Here is an 18891-nt window from a genome sequence, read left to right on the forward strand (position 1 = left end):
TAAGTGTTCATTTGCTCAGAGAAAGTGTTGAAGGATTCTCAAGAAAGCATTAAAATTATTTTCCTATGGAGAAAAGGGGAACAAGGCAGATTGAAACTGGGATAGGAACAAGATAATCCACTGTAAACATCTTTATATTTTTGGGTTTTGAACCAAGGTAATGTATTAATCACACCTCCAAAGTTTTTAACTTTTTTTTAATCAAGCAAAATGTATCTCAATGCGATTCTTTGAAAATCCCACTAAAATTACATTCTCAAAAGCTATCAAAAACCAACAGAACATTTCAACAGCCCTAACATCTACACTTAGGCAACAAAATTTGTTAATACATAAATACAAATAAATCAATAATTACATTCTAAAATAAAGCATTATCTAAATGAAAGGGTAGCAGTTACCTGCTGCACCAATTGTCTTTTAAAACTTCACTTTCTCTTAGTAGTAAATTGGAACTGTAAATTAATTAGCCTTTTCAGGTCAGTGAAGGTCCTCAAAATGGAGTTTATGGGTAGTACATGATTATCAGAAAAGGCTATGTTGCCAGTATTGTGTAGAATGCAGCTAACATGACCGTACATCATTTTGGGTTGATGCAAAATAATACTCTTTTGTTTGCCCCTTTCAATTTATATTAGGAAATCACCCTTCCATTTTCACCCCCTCACACATACACAAGCACACACATACTCTGTGTAATTTAAATGCAGCTGACAATTAAGCGACCCACCTCCACAGCCTCAGGAGCAGCAAGAGTTGACTGATTTGCTCTGTTCTCCCAAACATCCTGTCTAGAGGGGTGAACATGAGACGCAAGTTTGGACAATCAACATCATTAGATAAGACGCGGGGATTGTTATAGACAGAGTGGAAAAAAAGGTTTCTTTACTTCTTAGAGTTCAAGCTCTAAGAATCATATATGCCTACAGCCACCATGGCAGACTGTTGCCATTCTTTCTGAAAATGAAGCAACATGAGAATGGTGCCAACAATGAAAGAGAAATAAAACATGATTCTACCAGGGAATCCTGGATCCAGCAGTCTGTTCTTTGGATTTAGCAGCTTCCTAAGACAACACCTCCCTCTTTTGTTGCCAGTTTGGAACATAATTCAGGTGTTTTTCAATAAAGTCTTTATAAGTTTAACCTGTACATATTCAAGAATTTCCTTGGAAACTCTGCCTTTTGGAGATTAATTCTTAATTTACCTGGGAAATGTAGAAAACTTAGACTGTTAAATCTATGAGATTCTGAGAAATTCTTCATATGGTTCATGAATCTGGAGCAGGGCAAAGCAGTTCTCTCATGATGAGGGCTAGGCTGTAAGCAGAAAAGAAAAACACACAAAACAAAATCAGCTTATGGCTCCAAGAGAAATTCATGCCACCTACCACACTTCTCTAAATAGTGATATTTTAAAAGCAGTTTTGCTTCATTATTCTTTAAATGCAACGATCCTGAAAACAATTGCAGCTGGTTCTCTTTATATACACATGCACATCCTTCTCATGTTTTCTATTAAAGGGTAGTCAGTTTATTTTTAATTCATTTAAAAATTTTTATTTGGTTACACTATGGACCAGCTATTGTTTTAGACACTAGAGAAACAACAGATGAAGTTACCTGCTCTTAAGAAATTGACACTTTAGTGAAGGATGACAAAATATAAACAAATATATATATATATGTGTGTGTGTGTATGTATATGTATATATATATATATATGGTAGTGATTTTCTATTGCTGAGGTGAAAAGACAAGGTTAAAGAGTAAAGAGAATGGAAAATTATTGAAAGTAGTATGCTAATTCATATACAGAAATAAGCCACAGCTTCTCAGATAAGGTGACTTCAGAACAAAGACACACAAGCAGAGAGCGTAGGATTGCTCTAAGTTGGGTGTTTGGGTGAGGATTACTCCTAGCGTAGGAACACACAGTGTGCCAGAGGGTAGAAAGGCAGAACATAGAGGAAGTGAGGCTCTCAAGTCAGGCTTTGTCACCTGGAAACAACCAGACAGAAATGAAAAGGGGAAAGATCTACAAAGATATTAGATAAATAACATGAAGTAAAGTCATAAATAATGATAGCATTATTTTATTTTAAGTAAACATAACTCATTAAACTTATATACGGCACTAAATGCCTGTTAGTGAATACTTTTTATTATTTGGATGTGATTGGATATTACTGCAAGGATAGTGCTGTTTGGATATCATGCATAGTAGGTGTTCTGGGTGATATTAACTAGTTGGGTCTGTAAGAAATCAAACCATCCCTGAATGAGGGATAGTATCCTACCTAAAAGGTGAAGTATACATCTGATCATTTCACACAGCCAAATCACACACCCAGCCCCACCTACCACCTGAGGAAAAGGTTTGTGTCTTCTGAAACTCTGAGTTGGAGGAACCCAGGAAAGCACCAGAATAGAAACGTTCCCTTTGCCATGATGACAGACCAAGGAGGCAAGGATAGAAGTTTAAGAAGACACACACCGGGGGAGAAGGAGGAAGGCGGCACTGTGGCATATTAGGTTAAGCCTCTGTCTATAGCACCAGCATCACATAAGGGGCTGGTTTGAGTCCCAGCTGCTCTACTTCTGATCCAGCTCTCTACTTATGGCCTGAGAAATCAGTAGAAGATGGCCCAAGTGCTTGGGCCCCTGCACCCACATGGGACAGCCAGAAGAAGCTCTTGGCTTTGGATCAGCCAATCTCAAGCTGCTACGGCCATTTGGAGAGTGAACCAGTGGACAGAAGACCTCTCTCTCTCTGTGTGTCTCTCCCTCTCTCTCTCTCTCTCTCTGTAACTCTGCCTTTCAAATAAATAAATCTTGGGGGGTGTGTAGGAGAGTGGGAGGGAGAGGAGGAGACACATATTGGGAGGCAGCATTGTAGTGCACTGGATTAATCTGCCACTGGCAATGCTGGCATCTCAGCTACCATGTTTACAATTCAGCTTCCTGCTAATGTGCCTGGGAAGGCAGTGGGAAATGGCTCAAGTACTTGGACCCCTGACACCCATATGGGAAACATGGATGGAGTCACTGGCTCCTGGCTCAGCCTGGCCTAGGCCCAGCTGCTGTGGCCATTTGGGGAGTGAACCAGTAGACAAAAGTTCTCTCCCTTTCCTTCCCCTTCCCACAACTCCGCTCCCCTCTCCTCTCTCCCTCTCCCTCTCCCTCTCTCTCTCTCTCTCCTCTTCACCCCTTCACCCCTTCACTCTGTCACTATGCAATACAGCAGTGACACTAAGAGAGACCTAGAGAGAAAGTTATTCATATTGGTCAGAACTCCTACCCTCCTGGAGGTATTACCTTGGAGGCAATAGTTCAGGGCAAGAGCTGCAGAACTGTGAGGCCCATGCCCAAGTCTCATCTCACTCCTCTCTGCACAAGCTGGGACAATGTCCTAACAGTCTCAATTTCTTGATTCTATCTTTGCAAGGTGCAACTAATGCCACCACACAACAATCAATATCCCCATTTTAAAGATGAAAATCTAGGTAATTTACCAAGCTATGTAAGTAGTAAGTATTGGAAACATGTCTGAGCTCCACTCATTCCTATTCCAAGGCCCACATTCTTAACCCCATGCTATACAGTATCCCTTAGTGTTGCCAGAACCATAAATCCAGATGTCATAACCAGACTGGAGGGCTTTCTCTGGATTTTTCTCCCTCCCTTAGCTTCCAAATCTACTGATGCCTGAGTCCTACTGATTACACCCTTTTGAGGAGTTCCAGACCATTCCCTCCTCTGCAGTCCTCTATCACTCATTAGCTTCTCCACTTGCTCCTAGACTTGCTAGAAGTAATGTCCATGGAAGTCTCTTTTTCATATTCTCTTTTAAAAACCCAAGTCTAAATATGGTACCTATCTCCTAAATGGAAAATGGGAATTGAGTGAACCAGGCCAGTTGTGCCAGTGATGGAGTATGGGGGATTAACTGCGAAAGGGTCAGAAACCTTTATTTTATAAGCATAGTTCCTTTCTTAACCGTGCTCAATAGTTTTTCATCTTTTAAGCAGTGCTTATCAAACTATACCACACACAAGCATTACCTGGAGAACGAGTTAAATGCAAATTTTGATCCAAAATGTCCCGGGTGGAGCCCAGGGATGCATGCGGCTGGGCTGCCAATCATTGCAGGTGACTGATAACAAGTGATAACAAGCTTCTTGTGACTCCAAGTGTGGCCCGAGTTCCAGCAACACCACCATGGCCTGGGAGGCTGCTGGGTACAGAGATTTCTCTGACCATGACCAACTGAGTGAGGATCTGAATTTTAACAAGACTCCCAGTATGATTCTACATATGTATTACAGATGTGGACCACACTGTAATATAACAGTTTGATTATGACCCATCACCTACTTATCTCTCCCTTCTCCTCATCTCACAGATCTCTCTTCTGTGATCTAAGGATGACAAATTAGGGAAACTGAGGCACCAAAATGCTAATACAATGACTCCCATATTGGCCACCTTGGTCAACTCAGTACCTAGCATGGTTCCTACTATATGTATGTTGGGTCAGATTGAATGGAATTCATTTATGTTTTAAAACATATTTTCTTACTTAGTATATACTAAATTGGGCTGGCGCCGTGGCTCAATAGGCTAATCCTCCACCTTGTGGCGCCGGCACACAGGGTTCTAGTCCCGGTCGGGGTGCCAGATTCTGTCCCGGTTGCCCCTCTTCCAGGACGGCTCTCTGCTGTGGCCCGGGAAGGCAGTGGAGGATGGCCCAAGTGCTTGGGCCCTGCACCTGCATGGGAGACCAGGAGAAGCACCTGGCTCCTGGCTTCGGATCAGCATGGTGCGCCGGCCGCAGTGTGTTGGCCGCAGCGGCCATTGGAGGGTGAACCAACGGCAAAAAGGAAGACCTTTCTCTCTGTCTCTCTCTCTCTCACTGTCCACTCTGCCTGTCAAAAAAAGAGTATATACTAAATTGATCTTCTGTATATAAAGATAATTGAAAATGAATCTTGATGTGAATGGGATGGGAGAGGGAGTGGGAGATGGGAGGGTTGCAGGTGGGAGGGAGGTTATGGGGGGAAAAAGCTGCTATAATCCAAAAGTTGTACTTTGGAAATTTATATTTCTTAAATAAAAGTTAAAATACAAAAAACATTTTGAAATGCAGTATCATATTAAAACTGTGCCTTTTGTCAAGGTATGATTTAACTGGAATGAAACCAAGTGAATGGGGAAATTATTGCACAGGTCATGCGTCAGGCAGATCGTCCTTCTTAAAACAGTGAACATTTCATCACTCCTGTTCATGAAGACCTTGTTGCTTTCAGCTGATTCACTCAAGTCAAACTCACATCCTATATATTATAGCACAACATCCCACCGTTTTTTAAGGAGAGCAAACTTTCACCACAAAGATACAAGAACAGTAAATATTGATCTTCTTGATGGATGGTGCTCCTCACGCAACAGGTCTCTCAAGCATCTGCTCATTATGGCCAGCCCTCTCCTTTGTCAAGCAATAATGCCAAGTGGCCACATGTGCTATCGGCTGCAGATCGCAAATATTTAAAAGAAATAAATTTCTCTGAATGAAAGCACCTTTCTTTGTTATCAAACCCCCTTTCCTCCCAAGTCATGTTGATTTTGGGGCTGTGTACACTCCCAGCACCTGTACTTTTCAATTGTTTGTTTGCCAAGATCACTGTGGTTTTCTTGCTTGGTTTTAGGAACCATTCTCAGTACAGTAGCCAATGGAGGCATATTTTCTTTCTTGGCAATATGTAGGGGAAGCAGTGGCGTCAGGATACCCAGCAGCAGCTGTAATTAGAGAACATGGAAAGACAAGGAGAGCAATCGGAGCTCCTCTGCCTGAGTCCTTGTCCCACAAGATAATGAAATATTTACCATTCCTGCAGACCAAAAAGAAAAGTGTGGATTTCCTCAACAGCCTTATTATTTCAAATTGGGTTTTCTGAACTCCAGAACCACTCTTTAATAGACCATTAAGACCCGAATAATTACTGAATAATAAGAATGTAAGAAATTAGAATGGAATTTCCACAATGGAAAATCAAATTGTGATTAAAAATGGCCACTCAGAATAATAATCCAAAGATCCAAATATAAATATTGAATAGAATGAGTATTTCTTCTACATGTAGCATAATCTATCTGACGCAGTACAAGTATGCTTGGTGCGCTTGGTCATGGCACTTAGTCTCTTCCCACTGAGCTATGTGCAATCAGAGTTACAGAGAAACAAACTGCTGCCCGGGATTGTGATCTAATCTAACTACTGGATTTTTTCATGTGTGTTTAGCTATTTATATTTCATCTTTTGAAAAATGCCTGCTCATGTCCTTTGCCTATGTCTTGCTGGATCATTTATTTTGTTGTTGTTTTGTTTCTTGAGCTCCTTATATAGTCTGAATATTAACCCTTTATCATATGCACACTTTTTTTTTTTTTTTTTTTTTTTTTTTTTTTGACAGGCAGAGTGGACAGTGAGAGAGAGAGACAGAGAGAAAGGTCTTCCTTTTGCCGTTGGTTCACCCTCCAATGGCCGCCGCGCTGATCCGATGGCAGGAGCCAGGAGCCAGGTGCTTTTCCTGGTCTCCCATGGGGTGCAGGGCCCAAGCACCTGGGCCATCCTCCACTGCACTCCCTGGCCACAGCAGAGGGCTGGCCTGGAAGAGGGGCAACCGGGACAGAATCCGGCGCCCCGACCGGGACTAGAACCCGGTGTGCCGGCGCCGCTAGGCGGAGGATTAGCCTAGTGAGCCGCGGCGCCGGCCATATGCACACTTTTTAACTATCGTACAGCTTTCAAAAGTTTGTTTAAATCATTCACCTTATGTAATCTCCTCTCTCTTTAACCATATGGGTGAATGTATTTTGTTTTAAAGCAGAGCTTCTTCTGATCTTCTGTATATTAAGATAATCGAAAATGAATCTTGATGTGAATGAAAGGGGAGAGGGAGTGGGAAAGGGGAGGGTTGTGGGTGGGAGGGACGGTATGGGGGGGAAGCCATTGTAACACATGAGTCGTACTTTGGAAATTTATATTCATTAAATAAAAGATAAAAAATAAATAAATAAATAAATAAAAATAAAGCAGAGCTTCTTAATCTTTTCCAAAATCCTGTGGTTTTTTCATATATGGGTTCATCCAAAAGTTCACGGAAAATGTGTATAAAAAAACTCCTCTTAAAACACATGAAATTTTTCCATTTATATAAATTTAAATAGTAGAAAAAAAGCAAGGAAAAAAATCCTCATGGATTTCAAAATTTACTTCTACCAAAATCAACTTATCTTTGAATTCTATTTTTCTATAAACTTCGTGAAGTACTCTCATGCAAGGGTATCTGTGTTTGGTATATATGATCACAGTTTCAATAGCCTCTGATATCCTTATATGTGACAGGGGTTCTAAGAGAAGCAAAAGTTACTATCTCCACTTAGCTACGGCTTAGACCTTCAAACAGAGTCAGGCATCCTCACCTATTGGAAGCCTTCACCTTACATGATTATAAACAAAAATATAACTGGTCTCCCATCTCACCATCTGTCTTGCACACATACCAGTCCATAGATTATTCTCCACTGCAAAATGAGCCCAGGATGAATATTTGCGAATACACTGAAGATGCGTATGTGTACAGAGCCAGACCAGCACACATGTATCATATGTGACCCAATGTGTCAAAGAGGAAAACAAGGACTAAAGTGGGAGAAATTATAAAATAGGTCAACATCTCCTTGGCAGCTATTGATATTTATATTATTAAGCCTAATGATAATACTTTCCAACAAAACTTAATTTCAAGTTTCTTCCAGATTATCCTTAGTGATGAGTTTTGGATCATACTTGGACAAAGGAATCATAATTCAGTTATCCAATGATTTATTACAAAACACTTTGCCCACATTGAATATTTGGATATGTAAACATCAGCATATTACACTCCTTCCCATCCCAGGCTTCGCATTTCAGATTTCATTAGCCAATAAAGCCAGGTTTATTTATAATAAAGTTAAGCCCTTCAAACCCCTGACCATGGAAACCAGATTTTGAAATAATTCAGATTTGTGTTTCTGTTCTTTCTAATTAAGGGTAATATCGGGAAGCACAGACAGTGGGTAGCATTGTTCAAGTACCATGGATTTAAGCAAGAAAATCTGATTATCAGCTCATGTCAGAAGCCAAGCGATAATGCAGCTTAGCATTCGTTTGGGCTTTTTCTTTGGCCAAAAGATAATTACTGTTCGTGAGGCCTTACGTAAGTGTATCTAATATCTAAGGCCCTAAAATTTGTGAATAGCAAAAGCACACAATAGGCAAAGAAGAATTACTGTATTTATTATTTCTATGGCTTGTTTCACCATGATAATTTCATTATCTAGCAAACTCAAACCTCTGAAATCAAAGTATAATTTCTTAAAGGACAAGAAGTTAAATATGCTGGCAAGGTTGTCTGCCCAGTGTCCTCTGGTGAAAGTTATTTCTAACAAATAAGAAGTAGACCAGCCAGAAATTTAATAGGAAATTCACCAAACAGGACTCAGTTACCTACTGAGGTCATTATACAAACAGATGTTACACTTCTGTGGGTAGGGAGATATTTTTCCTTTTATAAACTGTTATTTCCCCATCATGGACTGTATATAATACAGGTAATGCTTCCTATCAAATAACAACAAACCTTAAATGTGAACAGCACTTCTTGGCACAAGCAGGAAGGTGTCAGGACAAGCACTGTATATAATATAAGAACACGAGTATGTATCACAAAGAATAAATGCCAGGAACCCAAAGGGGGAAAACTAATTGAACTCAGAAGTTTAGAGTATAAAACCAAATTTAATTAGAGGGCAAATAAAACCAAGCTGAGAAGTTCTCATGCTAAGTTTTCTGAGATCTTCCAAACCAAAATGAAGCAACTGCTTTTGGAGGAGAAAAGGAACATTATTGACTTTAAAGATTTTTTTTTACTTCTTTAGGGATAAATTTTTGTTTTTCTGCTCATTAAATGTCAGCATCAACTAACATTGTGGTGAGTTGTTCAAAACACTTGACACATTTTAAATCATCAAATCCTTATGAAATCTAACTTGATTATCCCTATTTTACAAGTAGAAGAGGAACATGAGTCACCAGAGGTTAAGTGAATCATCCAAATGGCTTGTACCACTCTGAATTTTATATGCAGGGTCCTTGATTTCATTCATCACTGTGATCGCATTTAAAATTGGTTTTCTCTCTCAGACTTCCAACCTCTAGTTCAAATAGTTCTTCCCTCTGCATTCCCAGATCTTATCCTGTTTGACATATACCCAGGCTGCTTGTATTACAACAGTGTTCACTCATACACCATCCTGAAGCAGAAGAAATGGTAGGGCAGTCACACTGCTGACACGAGTACTAACAATCAGCCCCACAACCTTGGGCAAGTCACTAACTCTCTGCTGAACAGAGTCACATGGGAGCCACGTTCTCTTCCCTGACTACTTTGTAAGATTCTTGAGACAGTATGGGGAATCTGAAAATATGATTGCTACATGAGCTGTGAGCTGTAGCCTATGTTTATCTGAGGAAAGATAAAGAAAGGGTAGAAAAAAATCGGAACATGATAATTATAACAACAACAACAATAATAAATATTAGTACTTATCAGAACAAAGAAGCAATGTGTGCAGTGGACCACAGCACAGACCCCAGAGTGAGAGAGCCAAAGTTGGATCCTTGATCTAACACTTGAGCAAACTGCTTTACCCTTATTTTCCTCCATTTCCTCAATTGTAAAATGGGGATAATAATAGCACTATCTGATGGAGTAGTTATGATAATGGTCTGGCAGAGTTACCACTACATATATTTGAGACCCATGAGTAGTACTGTAACTGTTTAGCGGCAAATGTCACTGATTTTGGACTGGAAGGTTAAAAGATGGAGTCATGGCTTTTCTTGGTTTCTACTTTCCATTCTGATGAAAAATCATTGAATCCTTTTCTCTTCTTTGACCAAACAACTATAAGAAGAAATTGTGTTCCACAATTTGTAAGGCCAATTTCATCTACGTCTGATTGCTTTTATTTCAGTAACAAATGTTCTTTGAGCAGTACAGGACTATGTTACACTTCCGGGACTTGGGCAATTCATGGTAACCTTGTTTGTGGAGACACTGATAGCAGTATTAACCAAGGACAAGCTAGTAGAGTCGGCAACAGACACAAAGTAGCATGGAAAAAAAGGAGTAAATGAGCAGTGTTATCTCCCACCTCAAAACCCCTGGCCTTAGCTTTTCTGCTCTTGCTGTGATACTAAGACACACTGATGCACAAAAGCAAATATAGCAGAAGTGGACCTGCATCCGCATTGCACTGAACGAGGCATTTACTTCAACTCACTGAATGCCTCCTACAACACCATGAAATCAACAACATTGTGTCCCATTTACAGGTACAGAAATCATGGTGAGAGCAAGTAACTAAACTTGTCAAACATAGTCAATTACAAAGAGAGGGAAGAGCCACTGGGAAAAACAACTTGCATTTGAAGAGGAAGCCCAGAATTCCACACTGCTGGAGGTTCAATATTGCACATAATTACTGAGTAGTAAGCAGACCAGAAAATTTTCACACTTATGGTGTTTTTTCCCCCATATTTATAAGACCAAACTTGAGCAACTTAAGATCCAAGCTAAATATTTTCTGCTAATAGAATGTCAAGGTAAATTGAAACAAAATTAGCTATCAGCATTACCCTGACCCCAAAGTCAGACAAAAGCACTACAAAAAAACTATAGACCAATATCTCTGAAGAATATTGACTCAAAAACCCTCAACAAAACACCAGAAAACTGAACTCAACTTCACATTAAAAGGATTATATACCACAACCAAATGGACTTTTTTCCCTTGGAACACAAGGATAATTAAATACATAAATATTAATCATTATAATATAACACACTAACAGAATGAAGAGCAAAGTCCACACGATCATCTCAACTGATGCAAGAAAGCATTCCACAAAATTCAATGGTTTTCATGATAAATACACTAAGCAAACTAAGAATGAAGGAAGTGACCTCAACATAATAAAGGCCATATATGAAAAGTCTACAGCTAACATCATTTCAACTGTGACTGCTCGAAAGCTTTTCCTCAAAGTTTAACAAGACAAGGATGCCCACTCTTACCACACCTATTCAACATATTATTGCAAGCCCTATCCAGAGCATTTAAGCAAGGAAAAGAAGTAAAAGACATGCAAATTGAAAGGAGAAGCAAAATTATCTGTTTAGAGATGACAGGGTCTATTATAAAACTGAAAATCCAAAGGATTCCACAAAAGAAACCTGCCATAACTAATAATTCAACAAACTCGTAGAATACAAAGTCAACATGCAAAACTCAGATGCATTTCTCTTTTTTTGAAGTTTTTATTTAATGAATACAAATTTCATATGTACAGCTTTTAGGGATATAGCAGTTCTTCCCCCCATTCCCGCCCTCCCACCCCCACTCCCATCGCACCTCCTACTCCCGCTCCCATTCCATTTTCCATTAAGATTCATTTTTAATTGACTTTATATGCAGAAGACTAACTATATACCAAGTAGAAATTTCAACTGTTTTTACTCACATAGACACACAAAGTATGAAGTACAGTTTGTAGACAAGTTTTACCATTAATTCTCATAGTACACCTCAATAAGGAGAGAGGTCCAACATGTGAATCCTGTTGTTGATTTAACAACTGGGACACTCTTATTTATGACGTCAGTGATCACCCGAGGCTCTTGACATGAGCTTCCTAGGCTATGGAAGTCTTTTGAGTCCACAAACTCCATCGGTTTTTAGACAGGGCCATATGCAAAGTGGAAGTTCTCTCCTCCCTTCAGAGAAAAGTACATCCTTATTTGATGGCCCCTTCTTTCCACTGGGGTCTCTTTCACAGAGATCTTTCACATAGTACCTTTTTTGCCACTATGTCTTGGCTTTCCATGCCTGAAATGCTCTCATGATATTTTCAGTCAGATCCGAATGACTTAGGGGCTGATTCTGAGGTCAGAGTGCTGTTTAGGGCATTTGTCATTCTGAGTCTGCTGTGTGGACTGCTTCTCATGTTGGAACTTTCTCTCCTTTGTAATTCTATCTATTGTTATTGCCAGGCATTTGGTCTTATTTATGTGATCCCTTCGACTTATGATCCAATCTATATGATCAACTCCATACTTAATATGATCACTTTATCACCTAAGATAGGATTAGTGCCACCCAACTAAATGGGATTTGGAGTCCCATGACAAGTTTTTAGCTTCACCATTAGGGGTAAGTGTGTGGGAATGTGTGCTTATCTGTACAGCTCCTTAGACAAATTTCTATATACTAACAATGAACGATCTGAAAAATATTAAGAAACAATTCCATTTACAACAACATCAAAAAGAATACTTAAGAATGAACCTACCTAAGCAGATGAATGAATTATACACTAAAATCTACAAAACACTGCTGAAGGAAATTAAAGAAGACACAAAAAACTATTAAGACAGCCTGTGTTTCCGGCACCACGGCTCAATAGGCTAATCCTCCGCCTGCGGCGCCGGCACACGGGGGTTCTAGTCCCAGTCAGGGCACCAGATTCTGTCCCGGTTGCCCCTCTTCCAGACCAGCTCTCTGCTGTGGCCAGGGAGTGCAGTGGAGGATGGCCCAAGTGCTTGGGCCCTGCACATAATGGGAGACCAGGAGAAGCACCTGGCTGCTGGCTTTGGTTCAGCGTGGTGCGCGGCCGCAACACGCCGGCCATGGCGGCCATTGGAGGGTGAACCAATGGCAAAAGGAAGACCTTTCTCTCTGTCTGTCTCTCTCACTGTCCACTCTGCCTGTAAAAAAATTTTTTTTTAATTTTAAAAAAATAAAAAGACAGCCTGTGTTCATGAACTAGAAGACTTATTATTTGTTACGATATCAATATTACTCAAAACAACCAATAGATTCAATATAACCCCTATCAAAATCCTAACTAATGTCTTTCAAAAATTAAAAATCCATCATAACATTAATATAAGACCTACAAGAGTCCTGGAATAGTCAAAAAAAAAAGCTTAGGCCGGCGCCGCGGCTCACTAGGCTAATCCTCCGCCTAGCGGCGCCGGCACACCGGGTTCTAGTCCCGGTCGGGGCTCCGGATTCTGTCCCGGTTGCCCCTCTTCCAGGCCAGCCCTCTGCTGTGGCCAGGGAGTGCAGTGGAGGATGGCCCAGGTGCTTGGGCCCTGCACCCCATGGGAGACCAGGAAAAGCACCTGGCTCCTGGCTCCTGCCATCGGATCGGCGCGGTGCGCCGGCCGCAGCGCGCCGGCCGCGGCGGCCATTGGAGGGTGAACCAACGGCAAAAAGGAAGACCTTTCTCTCTGTCTCTCTCTCTCTCACTGTCCACTCTGCCTGTCAAAAAAAAAAAAAAAAAAAAAAAAGCTTAAAAAAGAACAAACTTGAAATTTTCATATTTCCTGATTTCAAAATGTATTACAAAAATCACAATATTTACCATACTGTGAAACTGGCATAAAGGCAGACATATAAACCAATGGAACAGAACAGTTACCCTAGAAAATAAACTTGCACATACATTCAAATGATCTTCAATAAGGGTCCCAAGATCTCCCAAGTGAAAAAAGGTCACTCTCTTCAACAAATGATGATGTGAAAAATGGATGCCCATGTGTAAAATAATGATGCTGGTCTCTCATACCATATACAAGCATCAGCTCAAAATATATCAAAGAACTAAATATAAGAAAGAACAAAAATTATAAAACTCTTAGAAGAATGGTCAAAGGACTTTATAATAGACTTTTTCCCAAAGGTGACATACAAATGGCCAAAAAGCATATAAAAACATGTCACTAATCATTACCAAAATGGAAATAAAAACACTAGTAAGGTATCACTTCACATCCATTATAATGGCTACAGTCAAAACCAAAATAAAACAAAACTAAAAATACTAAAAATAACTATGGTCGGAGAGAACATGTGGACATAAAAACATCTGAGGCAGTTGGTATTATAAAGTGGTGTAACTGTTACAAAAAATAGTATGATGGTTTCTTAAGTTATTATTTTAAAACTGAAAAAAAAACAGAATTACTAAATGATCCATAAATCCAACTTTTAAAAGAATTGAAATCAGGGTCTCAAAGAGATATTCAGAAACCATTTCCCAACACCATCATTCACAATAATGAGCATGTGGAAATAACACAAATTTCCATTGACAGATGAGTAAATAAAATACAATACACACACACAATGGAATATTATTTAGTCTTAAAAGGGAAGGAAATCCCATTACATATTCAAAATGGCTGAACCTTGAGGACATAATGCTAAGTGAAATAAGTCAGTCACTAAAAGACGAAAATTGTATGATTCCATTTAAAATTTTTTGAGAGGCAGGCAGACCGAGAGATAGACAAAGAGAGAGAGAGAGAGAGAGAGAGAGAGAGAGAGCTCCCATCTGTTGGTTCACTTCCCCAAATGCCCAGGAGCTGGAAACTGAATTCAAGTCTCCCCCATGGATGGCAGGGCTCCAAGTACATGAGCCACTTGCTGCTGCCTCCCAGAGTGAACACTGGTAGGAAGCTGGAATCAGAAAGAGAGTTGGAACTTGAACCCAAGCACTCCAGCCTGGAATACAAGCATCTCAAGCATCTTAAACACTATGTCAAATGCCCATCCACTGGTCGCATTTACATAAGATATTAAAGTAGCCAAATTCATAGAAATAGAAAATAAAACAATGGAGGAGAGAGAGGAAAAAACGGAGAATTGTTGTTTGATGGGTTTAGAGTTTCCGTTTTGCAAGTTGTTAGCACGTAACAATGCAAACATGCTTAATATTGAAGTGTACACTTAAAATGGTTAAGATAATAAATTTTATGTTGTGTATTTCTTGCCACAATTATAATTTTTTAAATAAATAAATAAAAGCTAATATGGAAAAAAACAGTTCTTTAAAACCGATCTCATGGTTCTGCATGGGACAGAAAAGTAGATGAAATACTGACAGAATCCAGGGGTGGAAGCCAGAGACAAAGATGAGCTGTCAGACACAGTTATTCTTACACACTCCTGCTTGCACACTCACAGGTGCACCCTGAAGGAGACACCAGCATTTCCAGCCAGATTCACTCTGTTCTCTTATCTCATGGGTTGCTTTGATTACTTGATTGATCCCCCAAGACTTAACTTTTCTTTTGCCTTTTACTTATTTTTGTCTTTTTGCTTTACACTCCAAGATATTTTCCACAACTTTTCTTGCAATCTCCTATCATATTTTTCTTTCCAGCAATTACATATCTGGGTCTATGAACTCTTTCTGTTTGCTGATTACTTATTTTAAAAGGATACAGCTGTTCTTAGTTTGTTGGTTTTCTTAGAATCTCCAGAGGATACTCATTAGATGCCTTTTTAGAGCGAAAACTTTCTTCCGGTTTCTGAATTATGTCAATGTCCTCCCTCGGCATTTTCTCTATCGGATCCTCCCAATCCTTCTGTTTTATGTAATTGGTTTTATTTGAATTCTGGAAGTCTATGATATTTTGAATAAAAGCTTATTTGATGGGTTTCTTCTTTCTTTGTATGCATTTGTTTCTCATATTAAAGAACTCAGGGGACCGGCACTGTGGTGTAGCTGGTAAGGCCACTGCCTGCAGCATCGGCATCTCATATGAGTGCCAGTTCGAGTCCCAGCTACTCCACTTCCAATCCAGCTTTTTGCTACGGCCTAGGAAAGCAATAGAAGATGGCCCAAGTTCTTGGGCCCCTGCATGCACGTGGGAGAATCAGAAGAAGCTCCTGGCTCCTGGCTTCAGATCAGCCCAGCCCTGGCCATTGCAGCCGATTCGGGAGTGAACCAAGATGGAAGACCTCTCTCTCTGTCTCTCCTCTCTCTGTGTAACTCTTTCAAATAAATAAATAAGTAAATAAATAAATAAATCTTCACAAAAAAGAACTCAGGACTTTTGGTAAAGAAGGCTTGAGAGAGAGGGTCAGGCAGGTGAGCTCACTGGCTTCTCTGCAGGTGTGTGGGTGGGCCGGTCAAGGCTCTTCCAAATGTCAGCCTGAGAGGGCCTCATTCCAAGGCACCAACTTCCATATTTGGAGCATTGATCCTCCTCCAGGAAGCCCTCTCATTTTATTTAGAAAAAGGCCGTCCTGTTTTATTCTGCAAATCGCTACCTTCTGGCCATCAGCCTCAAAGGGGAAAGCTGATGGAGGAGTTTGAGAGAGAGAAGTGTGCCAACTTGGCTCAGCGGCCCCTCCTTCTTCATCTCCATGATCTGTGGCTCTCATCTGCCTCCAGACCTGGCACAGAGTCTAGCACACAACTAGAAGTCAAAGATGACTAGTGATCAGATTCAGTAATTGCAAATTCACACAATGAGAGGCTCACATTTGACAAGAGGCACCTGAGCACACTGGGAAGCGTCCAGACACAACAACGAGGAGACTTATGTCCAGATGTAGAGAGTCTGGCCCAGTAACCATGTATCGCTGAGCAAATCGGGGTCTTCTGTAGCCTCTGAGAGGTTAGAGGCTTGGGCTACAACCTTCCTAAGTACCAAGAATTCCAGGTAAAAATACCTGAAAAACCTCAGTCCATCACTTTGCCGTTTACTTGCTCAGCCTGAAATTGAACTAACTGCATGCAGCGTCTTCCAAGACCCACAGATGGTTTCAAACCCCCAGTTAGGTAGACTTTTCAATATAGCCAGGTTTTATTTTTCACTTAAAAATGTAATGTATAGACTAGAAAGTTAATGCACACTTATCACTGAAAAAATATCCCACTTTAAAATCTAAAGAGTAAAAATTAACCAGTCACTTCATGTTTTTAGCAAACACACTTACTATTGTGTGGGGCCTTATTGTCCCCCGTGGTGAATAGAAGCCTTTAAAAATGTATATGGCTAGAACTGAATACCGTGTCAAATCTATTGGCACTGCATGTTTAAACACCTGCATCTCATCACCAGCCCTTCACAATATTGTTAAACAATAATTATACTTATGATGAGTAATGAATCCAAATATATTCTTCCTCGAGATGTACCCGTTCTTGTATTTTAAGTAACCCATTAGTAGCCTATGAAAACTACTCAGATAAAACAAGATACATAAATACATCCATATACTACTCAATAAAGTTTTTAAATAATTATAGTAAACCCTAACAATGTCTTCTTTATTATAGAATTCTTGCTGATTTTTCTGAGAATGATCAATTTTTGTTTACCACAGTTCTAAATTTCACTTGCTTAATCAGATTTAAATCTCAAAAAATAAAGGTTTTACTTTGAAATTTGACCAAGTTTAGACTTTTTTCCACGCTGGAAATGAAGATGAAAACCTGAGATAAAGCCTAATCTGTCTTGGAGGCCACCCACACACTTTGCTTAAAACTGACATTTGCTGATGGATTTAGAGAGAATCTCAGAGGAAATAATTCACCTACTTCCCAAACCAGAAAGATTCCAGCATGCCAATCACTGTGATCAAAAGGATCTGTTCCGCCAAAAAGAGGCACAAATATAAAGCACACTGGTCAAAGAAATGAGAGGAACAGCTAATGGGCATGCAAGCATGGGGCTAGGCAACTTACCTCTAACTTGTCTGACTCCTACAGCAACCTTACGAGGCTGTTGTTAACCCATCTGGCAGATGCAGAAGCTGAGGCCTACAGCGTGAGACATATCTTACAAAGTCCCAAGGCAGTAAGCAACAAAGCTGAGATTTGAACTCAGGCAGTCTGGCCCCAGGATCTATCTACACAATCACTGTCCTCAACCAACTGTTCAGTTTGCCATCCACTCAGGTAACATGAGGGCACATCAAAGAGTTTTTGGGAAATGGAAGTAAAAGATAAGTTTATTTTTGGTGTAAAATCATTTTTTAATCCACACATATGGTTTCAAAAAAGTTCATAGAAAATGCATTTTATGGAAAAACTATTTGTGGATTTCAAGACGTTTTTGCACCAAAATAAATTTCCGTTACTTCCATTTTCCATGAACTTTTTTTTAATTTTTTTTATTTTTTATTTATTTTTTTGACAGGCAGAGTGGACAGTAAGAGAGAGAGACAGAGAGAAAGGTCTTCCTTTGCCGTTGGTTCACCCTCCAATGGCCGCCGCAGCCAGTGCACCATGCTGATCCGAAGCCAGCAGCCAGGTGCTTCTCTCTCCTACGGGGTGCAGGGCCCAAGCACTTGGGCCATCCTCCACTGCACTCCCTGGCCACAGCAGAGAGCTGGCCTGGAAGAGGGGCAACTGGGACAGAATCCAGCACCCCAACTGGGACTGGAACCCAGTGTGCCAGTGCCGCAGGCGGAGGATTAGCCTATTGAGCTGCGGCGCCGGCCCCATTAACTTTTTGAAGTGCCCTTGTCAGCATCTGGGAGCAAGTGCCAGTGACTCTGGCATCACATTTTTAGGTAAACTGGAATACAGTCAAGAGCCCTTGGATGTCTATCTTGCCTGACCCCAGGTTATCTCCAGCTTATACATATGGTTCATCTCTCTTCTTCCAGCTCTCTAAACCCTGAAACTCATCTGACCAAAGTCACATCCATACAGGTAAAGGAGGCTACTGGAGCCTGGTTAGGTTCTCCAAGTTGTCTGCCACTCACAGTCTCCCTGAAATCATTTATAGAGATTACTGTAAATGAATTTATAGTACAGGGGGTGAGCATGATCCAAAATACAACCACCACTCCTGCAGCACGGGACTGCTTCCAAGACAGAGCAGACTGAAACTGCATTGCCTTTCTGGCCTTGGTTTGAAGAGGGTGGAACACCCATACGCAGCCCAAAGTGTTGATGAGGCTCCAGGTGGCACAC

General features: G+C 40.4%; 1 protein-coding gene across 6 annotated transcripts in view; it reads right to left on the minus strand.

Annotated features, from left to right (window-relative positions):
* The window catches only part of C11H12orf42 (chromosome 11 C12orf42 homolog), a 195051-nt gene that overhangs the window by 98927 nt on the left and 77233 nt on the right, over positions 1-18891 (minus strand). For all 6 annotated transcript variants that reach the window (XM_089307575.1, XM_070052780.2, XM_089307572.1 and 3 more), the window contains one exon: positions 1208-1319. In XM_089307575.1, coding sequence (XP_089163701.1) covers positions 1208-1319 — 112 coding nt within the window. The remainder of the gene's footprint in view (positions 1-1207; positions 1320-18891) is intronic.

The sequence above is a fragment of the Oryctolagus cuniculus genome, chromosome 11 (assembly GCF_051225735.1).
Source record: "Oryctolagus cuniculus isolate XC-2025 breed Fujian yellow rabbit chromosome 11, ASM5122573v1, whole genome shotgun sequence".
In the NCBI taxonomy this organism is placed as follows: domain Eukaryota; kingdom Metazoa; phylum Chordata; class Mammalia; order Lagomorpha; family Leporidae; genus Oryctolagus; species Oryctolagus cuniculus.